A 9,488-nucleotide genomic window follows, 5' to 3' on the forward strand; every position below is an offset into this window, starting at 1 on the left:
GTAACATTTGAGATTATTATATTTTCTGAATTAACAAATTCAACAAGGTGACCTCTTGTGTGTTGCAGGGTCTTATTGAACCACATATCCCACCACATTGATCCTTGGCCATCAATAGTCCCATTTTCACCTATACAAGCCAATCATATTGGAAACATGAGCCCTAATCAATCCAGAATCCTTTTCCGAGAACACACACAAACACATCGAGAGAGATTAACACATTGAGAGGGATCAACATGGCTTGAAATTTTAACATGTAGAATTATAATCAGCAAAAGGAAAACCATTCAGAAGATCTTTTAAATCAAGTGAGATAAATACTGTTCTCCAATTTTAAATATACATGCAAAGGAAGGCATGCATGTAAGATTAAAGAAACGCCTGCTGACAAGCTTCATGTAAGCCTGGCATTATCTCTGTATTGAAATTACCACGTCTTTTATTGGATGTTTTTTGTTCTAGTTGAATTGACAATAAGGCTTTGGATTTATTTTGATTGAGCAATAGGCTCACTTATCCAATCCTCATGAACTCGTATTTGCACCAAGAGATGCAATGCACATTCTACAACCAAGTTGGGGTTAAGGAATGTAACATTTGAGATTCTTATATTTTCTGAATTAACAAATTCAACAAGGTGACCTCTTGTGTCTTGCAGGGTCTTATTGAACCACATATCCCACCACATTGATCCTTGGCCATCAATAGTCCCATTTTCACCTATACAAGCCAATCATATTGGAAACATGAGCCCTAATCAATCCAGAATCCTTTTCTGAGAACACACACAAACACATTGAGAGAGATTAAAGTCATGGCTGGTCACCTGTAATCACAACATTTTCAAGATTTTCCCCATGAATAAGGCTGATATGCTTTCCTCCAGGTCGTTCTCGGCTGCGACCATATGATGGGAGTGGCTCTATAAGAGGCCAGTCTTTTGGATCCTGCCATATAGAGGGATCAACATGGCTTGAAATTTTAACATGTAGAATTATAATCAGCAAAAGGAAAACCATTCAGAAGATCTTTTAAATCAAATGAGATAAATACTGTTCTCCAATTTTAAATATACATGCAAAGGAAGGCATGCATGTAAGATTAAAGAAACGCCTGCTGACAAGCTTCATGTAAGCCTGGCATTATCTCTGTATTGAAATTACCACGTCTTTTATTGGATGTTTTTTGTTCTAGTTGAATTGACAATAAGGCTTTGGATTTCTTTTGATTGAGCAATAGGCTCACTTATCCAATCCTCATGAACTCGTATTTGCACCAAGAGATGCAATGCACATTCTACAACCAAGGTGGGGTTGGGGCGATCTCGTCATGTGTCTGTGCTCATGCGTGTGTAATAATGCATTGAATCTAAGGGTGCATTGAATATAGACGCTGGCACAAACCCATCTAAAGCCAGGTTTAGTATTCATCTCGAGGTTGCATGTCTCAGGGTTCCAATAGTTGATATTGGACCTTAAGCTTCACTTCACAATCTCTGAGATATTGGACCTTGAGCTTTGCTTCACAACCTCTTAGATTTTGGACCTTGAGCTTCTATTTGCAACCTGGATGTGCATAACAGGCCTGGGTTTAGAATCTAGATGGGTTTGTAATGGAAGTAGTCCAGTCCTATGGACTCGTTCTGTGAACTAGGCCCTTCAACTGCTTGTTGAAGTCTGGCCCTATATATTTGTAGGGTGATTTAGTCCCCTCAACAGCTTGATTCAAGCAATGATCTAGATTATATTATTTAGGTAATCTAGTCCCTTCAAAGCTTGATTAAAGTAATGATCTAAATTATATTATTTATTTTGGCTTTGTTTAACTATTTTATGTTTTGGTATTTTGGTTGGAATTCAGTTATATAATCGTCAGTTAGATTGTGGTCTGGAGTTATCTAACATGTGTATTTGATTACATAAATAAATTCAACATCATGAAAACTCTCGGAGCTCTCGAGTCAAACTTTTAATTTTCACCAATCTGTATGAGATTTAGAGCAAAACTGATCGGAAAATAAGTTCGCAAAGCTTCACAACGTAAAAAAGTTAGACTATTGCATTTATAGTTAGAGTTCTTTCAAAGATACATTAGAATCCAATGATGTCTTACCTGAGATCCCAGAATGAGTGCATCTTTTCCCAAGTACAGAGTGATGTTGCTTGTGAGATTAAAACTTCCTGTGACCCACTTCCCTGAGGTAACATTAAGCTGTGCCCCACCCTTGTCTGCAAATAATTTCAGATAACCAATGGCCTTCTGAAAGGCTCTGGTATCCATAGTCTTCCCATCACCCACACCTCCAAAGTCTTCAATGGATACAATCTTCTTCCTTCTGCCATTCATCCTAAGAAAACCTGAACAACTCTGCTCTTCTGCTTCAAAAAATCCATGATCCCTCAAGTCCTCAGGCTGATTGACCCACGAGGGAAGATCCATTCCAGTCTTGGTCTGAACCAGCAGCACAACTAGCAACGTCAATAAAAGAATAAAGAGAACCCGAGGTGCCCTTGAAACCCATTTAAGCTTGCAAACAGTCTGTATTCCATCGTTATAGGAGCATGGCTCTTGTTTCTCTGAATCAGTCGTCATTATCTCCTGCCACGCAACATATAAAAACCTGGGTATCTCCATAAAAACATTAGCTAGAAATCACAAATCTCCATAGCTTCTTTGAACGATCAATAAACATGAAACCCATGCAAACAAAATCCCCGTATTGCACTCTATGGTATGATACCCATTCGTCAAACCCCTGTTATTCTGATGGTGCAGAGATGTATTTGTTTGTTTTAAAGGGAAGTTACAATATATTATTTACATTGAAACGGTCTGAACAGTGTTGATAATATCGGTATCGGGAAAATATCGGCGAGGGTCCAGAAAATATCTTATCGGCAATATCGGCAAAAATATCGGCAAAATATCGGCAAATATCGGCAAGCATAAAAAATAATTTTTTCAAATTTTTAAATATAGCCGATATTTTGCCGATATTTTCAAAATATCGCGATATTTTCCGATATTTGCCGATATTTGCCGATATTTTCAAAACAGAAAATATCGCGATATTTTCTCGGCGATATATCGTTTTGCCGAAAATATCGCGATATTTCCGAATATCGCCGATATATCGCCGATATTATCAACAGTGGGTCTGAATTCATAGCTTGAGACGTGAAGCAAGGCGCTGTCTGCTGAGAACGGAGAGAAATCGAGGCGGGCAGACCAAATTAAGTCCGCAGGTGGCGGGCGCCTATATTGATTTGTTCATTTCCATGAATTTTCAGAGTCTTTGAGATTCACTTCTGCATTATCGGTTGCACTTGCTGTTTTATTTGTTGTGATTACGGCTGGTATTGTGATTGTAAAGTTGTTCAGTGGCACTGTCAAAGCACCAAGATTGTTACCAGATATTGTGGATTTTACTTCGTTCTTGAAGCTTTTCACTGTGGTACCAGTTATTGTGACTGCTTACATCTGTCATTACATATTTGTTGTGATTACGGCTGGTATTGTGATTGTAAAGTTGTTCAGTGGCACTGTCAAAGCACCAAGATTGTTACCAGATATTGTGGATTTTACTTCGTTCTTGAAGCTTTTCACTGTGGTACCAGTTATTGTGACTGCTTACATCTGTCATTACAATGGTATGGATTATTTTCCTCCATCTCTGGCCCTGCAGTGTAGTATCATTATGTTATAATGAATTGTGATGTCTTTGTGCCATGTAGTTCATTCCATATACAATAAACTTGAGGACCCTTCAGAAATGCAGTCCATTGTTTGCACATCATTGGCATTGTGCTCAATTGTATACGCAAGTACAAGCTTTTTTGGCTTTCTTCTATTTGGAGACCAGACCATGGATGATGTCCTGGCAAATTTTGACACCAACTTGTGAGTTCCCTACAGTGTTGTGCTAAATGACATTGTTCGTGTGACCTATGTTATACATCTGATGGCGTTCTTTCCTCTCATTTTTTTTTGCCCTAAGACTTAATCTTGATGGGCTTGTCTTTCCAGCGAAAAAGCATCTTGTTTTGGATAATAAGTGGTTCATTTTGATCACTGCTGGGTTAATTGGAATCGTTTTCCTTGGGCATCATTCATACCAGGTATCTGGGATGCATTTCAATTCACAGGGGCCACAACAACAGTTTGTATTGGGTTCATCTTCCCAGCTTCCATTGCTCTCAGGTAGAAAAAAAGTTGTTTTTAATTTCTGGTTTCGTCTTTCACATTGCTTGTATGTAACTTCTAACCTCAATTATTTTTTAATTGCAGAGACACCCATGGAATCTCAACCAGGAAGGACATATTCATCGCATTGTTCATGATTTTTCTGGCAGTAGTTTCAAGTTCAATTGCTATAGTGAGTGACATTAATTCTTTGTTCAACAAAAAGGAGGAAGGCCCTCCACGATCTTGAGAATGATTTTTTATGAGGAGCAGGTGGTGCACATACATATAAAGATTATTTGGAACAGGACAGAGAAAAGAACACTGATTTGGGAATTTGCTTGTAGAATTGTGAAGAGTGGATAAACTTGTGTAAAGCCTTGTATCATCCTGCCATGGTTGGTCGGCCTTCTAGTTAAAGATACTACTATATTTGTAGTTGTAAACATTGAAAAGGAATATAGTTGATCTCGCATCAATGATTGAGCGATTCAACTAATCATGCATGAATAGTTCAGAGCCTGTCAAGAAGAAGATTGAAGGTCTGGTTTCTGTCAATAATACTCAACCGCACATAACTTTGAGGTGCACCAAAATGAATCCCACTGTGTGTGATGATCCCATTGCTCTTCAATAACTTATCACAATCTTCATCCTCCCTTCCTTCACATTTTAGCCCTGCAAAAGCTGCATTGATACAGACAGCCAGAGTAAGAGTAATTAGTCCATTTTGCCAAGTATTTTCATTTCAACCATTTAAAGTAGAGACATCAACTCAGTTCCACCATTCATTGATGTCTCTACTTCAACAGACAGATAGACTCATTTGAAATATACATACCTTATAGCTATTAGGGATTTACATGTCTAGAAACTGTTGTAATTATATGAAGGGATTCAACATATCTTGGGAATGTCACATACTGATGGCATCTACTTAACGATTTGTATGACTTTTCATGTTGCCCTCTTAGAAATGGCATATGGAATATACATTCAAGGATGTGGATCATGGGTTATTCCTTAGGAGTTGTGATGTTCAAATCTTGATGCCTATATTGATGTGTTCATTTCCATGAATTTGCAGATTCTTTGAGATTCACTTCTGCATTATCAGTTGCACTTGCTGTTGTATTTATTGTGATTACGGCTGGTATTGTGATTGTAAAGTTGATCAGTGGCACCGTTAAAGCACCAAGATTGTTACCAGATATTGAAGATTTTACTTCGTTCTTGAAGCTTTTCACTGTGGTACCAGTTATTGTGACTGCTTACATCTGTCATTACAATGGTATGGATTATTTTCCTCCATCTCTAGCCCTGCAGTGTAGTATCTTAGAGTCATTAGTTGAATTTGCATTTAAAATTATGTTATAATGAATTGTGATGTCTTTGCGCCATGCAGTTCATTCCATATACAATGAACTTGAGGACACTTCAGAAATGCAGCCCATTGTTCCCACATCATTGGCATTGTGCTCAATTGTATACACAAGTACAATCTTTTTTTGCTTTCTTCTATTTGGAGACCAGACCATGGATGATGTCCTGGCCAATTTTGACACCAAGTTGGGAGTTCCCTACAGTGTTGTGGTGAATGACATTGTTCGTGTGACCTATGTTGTACATCCGATGGCGGTCTTTCCTCTCATTTTTTTTGCCCTAATACTTAATCTTGATGGGCTTGTCTTTCCAGTGAAAAAGCATCTTGTTTTGGATAATAAGTGGTTCATTTTGATCACTGCTGGGTTAATTGGAATTGTTTTCCTTGGGGCATCATTCATACCAAGTATCTGGGATGCATTTCAATTCACAGGGGCCACAACAACAGTTTGTATTGGGTTCATCTTCCCAGCTTCCATTGCTCTCAGGTAGAAAAAAAGTTGTTTTTCATTTCTGGTTTCGTCTTTCACCTTGCTTGTATGTAACTTCTAACCTCAATTATTTTTTAATTGCAGAGACACCCATGGAATCTCAACCAGGAAGGACATATTCATCGCATAGTTCATGATTTTTCTGGCAGTAGTTTCAAGTTCAATTGCTATAGTGAGTACCATTAATTCTTTGTTCAACAAAAAGGAGGAAGGCCCTCCACGATCTTGAGAATGATTTTTTATGAGGAGCAGGTGGTGCACATACATATAAAGATTATTTGGAATAGGACCGAGAAAAGAACGCTGATTTGGGAATTTTCTTGTAGAATTGTGAAGAGTGGATAAACTTGTGTAAAGCCTTGTATCATCCTGCCATGGTTGGTCGGCCTTCTAGTTAAAGATACTACTGTATTTGTAGTTGTAAACATTGAAAAGGAATATAGTTGATGTTGCATCAATGATTGAGCGATTCAACTAATCATCCATGAATAGTTGAGAGCCTGTCAAGCAGAAGATTGAAGGTCTGGTTTCTGTCAATAATACTCAACCTCACATAAGTTTGAGGTGCACCAAAATGCATTCCACTGTGTGTGATGATTCCATTGCTCTTCAATAACTTATCACAATCTTCATCCTCCTTTCCTTCACATTTTAGCCCTGCAAAAGCTACATTGATACAGACGGCCAGAGTAAGAGTAATTAGTCCATTTTGCCAAGTATTTTCATTTCAACCATTTAAAGTAGAGACATCAACTCAGTTCCACCATTCATTGATGTCTCTACTTCAACAGACAGATAGACCCATTTGAAATATACAACCTTACAGCTATCAGGGATTTAAATGTCTGGAAACTGTTGTAATTATATGAGGGGATTCAACATATCTTGGGAATGTCACATACTTATGGCATCTGCTTAACGATTTATCTGACTTTTCATGTTGCCCTGTTAGAAATGGCATATGGCATATACATTCAAGGATGTGGATCATGGGTTATTCCTTAGGAGTTGTGATGTTCAAATCTTGATGCCTATATTGATGTGTTCATTTCCATGAATTTGCAGATTCTTTGAAATTCACTTCTGCATTATCAGTTGCACTTGCTGTTATATTTGTTGTGATTACGGCTAGTATTGTGATTGTAAAGTCGTTAAGTGGCACTGTCAAAGCACCAAGATTGTTACCAGATATTGTGGATTTTACTTCGTTCTTGCAGCTTTTCACTGTGGTACCAGTTATTGTGACTGCTTACATCTGTCATTACAATGGTATGGATTATTTTCCTCCATCTCTAGTCCTGTAGTGTAGTATCTTAGAGTTCATTAGTTGAATTTGCATTTAAAATTATGTTATAATGAATTGTGATGTCTTTGCGCCATGCAGTTCATTCCATATACAATGAACTTGAAGACCCTTCAGAAATGCAGCCCATTGTTCGCACATCATTGGTATTGTGCTCAATTGTATACATAAGTACAAGCTTTTTTGGCTTTCTTCTATTTGGAGACCAGACCATGGATGATGTCCTGGCCAATTTCGACACCAACTTGGGATTTCACTACAGTGTTGTGCTGAATGACATTGTTCGTGTGACCTATGTTGTGCATCTGATTCTGGTCTTTCCTCTCATTTTTTTCCCCTGAGACTTAATCTCGATGGGCTTGTCTTTCCAGCGAAAAAGCATCTTGTTTTGGATAATAAGAGGTTGACTTTGATCACTGTTGGGTTAATTGGAATTGTTTTCCTCGGGGTATCATTCATACCAAGTATCTGGGATGCATTTCAATTCACAGGGGCCACAGCAACAGTTTGTATTGGGTTCATCTTCCCAGCTTCCATTTCTCTCAGGTAGAAAAAAAGTTGTTTTTCATTTCTGGTTTTGTCTTTCACCTTGCTTGCATGTAACTTCTAACCTCAATTATTTTTTAATTGCAGAGACACCCATGGAATCTCAACCAGGAAGGACATATTTATCGCATTGTTCATGATTTTTCTTGCAGTAGTTTCAAGTTCAATTGCTATAGTGAGTGACATTAATTCTTTGTTCAGCAAAAAGGTGGAAGGCCCTCCACTATCTTGAGAATGATTTTTTATGAGTAGGTGGTGCACATACATATAAAGATTATTTGGAATAGAACCGAGAAAAGAACGCTGATTTGGGAATTTGCTTGTAGAATTGTGAAGAGTGGATAAACTTTTGTAAAGCCTTGTATCATCCTGCCATGGTCGCTCGGCCTTCTAGTTAAAGATACTACTGTATTTGTAGTTCTAAGCATTGAAAAGGAATATAGTTGATCTCACATCAATGATTGAGCGATTCAACTTATCGTCCATGAATAGTTGAAAGCCTGTCAAGAAAAAGATTGAAGGTCTGGATTCTGTCAATAATATTCAACTTCACATAAGTTTGAGGTGCACCAAAATGCATCCCACTGCGTGTGACGATTCCATTGCTCTTTAATAACTTATCACAATCTTCATCCTCCTTTCCTTCACATTTTAGCCCTGCAAGAGCTGCATTGATACAACGGCCAGAGTAAGAGTAATTAGTCCATTTTTCCAAGTATTTTCATTTCAACCATTTAAAGTAGAGACATCAACTCAGTTCCACCATTCATTGATGTCTCTACTTCAACAGACAGATAGACCCATTTGAAATGTACATACCTTACATGACATGCATAAGTACCAGTCAAACTCCAAGCCATTGAGTACACACATGCACAATAAAACAAGCATACACATACAGACCCAGAGAAACAGAGTACAAGGTCTGCCAACATTCAAGTTACAAGTGAGAAAGAAGAGGTAGCACAGCGAATTGCATATAATTGTAAAAGAATCAACATTACTTACCCAATCCGACTTCCTGCATGACCTGTACTTTTAGATACCGTGAAGAGCATAAGATCTTGATCTGCAGGAGCAGTGATAGGGGTGTAATGTGGCGAGTAATAGGCTAAATCGTAGAGAAAAGTGGATGTTGGGTTCAAGCAAGCTAGTAATGGAAGAGAATAACAAAGCTAAAAAGTTGTGAGGTAAGAGACAAATGAATGTAAAAAAAAATAGAACTAATACAAAACTAACTGACCTGAAAGAAATTCAGTGAAATCTTAGTGGGAATGCCAAGATCCATGGATTAGATCTGGTGAAGTCTTTTTATCGAAAAAAGGGTTCCAAATCAATTCAAAATTGAAATATGGAGGCTGAGGAGAGAGTGCCAATCTAGATCTAGGTGGGAAGGTATACTCCAGAGGAAGCAAATCTGAACTTCATTAAAAAAAAGTAGTGAGTGATCCATTTAGCTTAGAAATGAATAAAATTCAATGAAGAAACAAGTCTAAATCAATACTCTGAAAAAAATGATGTATTTCTAATCCTCTCAACAAACGAACCTAGTTGACAAATGCAACAACCTGAAAAGAAAT

At 37.8% G+C, this 9,488-nt stretch overlaps 2 protein-coding genes and 1 pseudogene across 3 annotated transcripts; 2 read left to right on the forward strand and 1 right to left on the reverse strand.

Moving 5' to 3' along the window:
- On the reverse strand, positions 1–2,637 carry LOC149256041 (putative polygalacturonase). The gene is made up of 3 exons (XM_089460649.1): positions 2,116–2,637; positions 830–950; positions 1–723 (listed from the first exon to the last, which is right to left on the reverse strand). Exons 1-3 carry the CDS (start codon positions 2,635–2,637, stop codon positions 491–493), a joined length of 876 nt encoding a protein of 291 aa, XP_089316775.1. The 3' UTR covers positions 1–490.
- A 1,133-nt stretch (positions 2,638–3,770) lies between these two features.
- Positions 3,771–7,233, forward strand: LOC149256042 (amino acid transporter AVT6A-like). Its single transcript, XM_089460650.1, has 5 exons — positions 3,771–3,903; positions 4,122–4,203; positions 4,291–5,476; positions 5,591–6,056; positions 6,144–7,233. The coding sequence occupies exons 4-5, from the start codon at positions 5,629–5,631 to the stop codon at positions 6,187–6,189; spliced, it is 474 nt and encodes a 157-aa protein (XP_089316776.1). The 5' UTR covers positions 3,771–3,903; positions 4,122–4,203; positions 4,291–5,476; positions 5,591–5,628; the 3' UTR covers positions 6,190–7,233.
- On the forward strand, positions 7,100–8,321 carry LOC149256043 (amino acid transporter AVT6A pseudogene; annotated as a pseudogene). The gene is made up of 3 exons (XR_016265514.1): positions 7,100–7,328; positions 7,444–7,908; positions 7,996–8,321. The product of XR_016265514.1 is annotated as an amino acid transporter AVT6A pseudogene (transcript).
- The last annotated feature ends 1,167 nt before the right edge of the window (positions 8,322–9,488 follow it).

Source organism: Pinus tabuliformis, chromosome 7 (genome assembly GCF_031772625.1).
Source record: "Pinus tabuliformis cultivar Carrire ecotype Pingquan chromosome 7, CPIR1, whole genome shotgun sequence".
Taxonomy (NCBI): Eukaryota; Viridiplantae; Streptophyta; class Pinopsida; order Pinales; family Pinaceae; genus Pinus; species Pinus tabuliformis.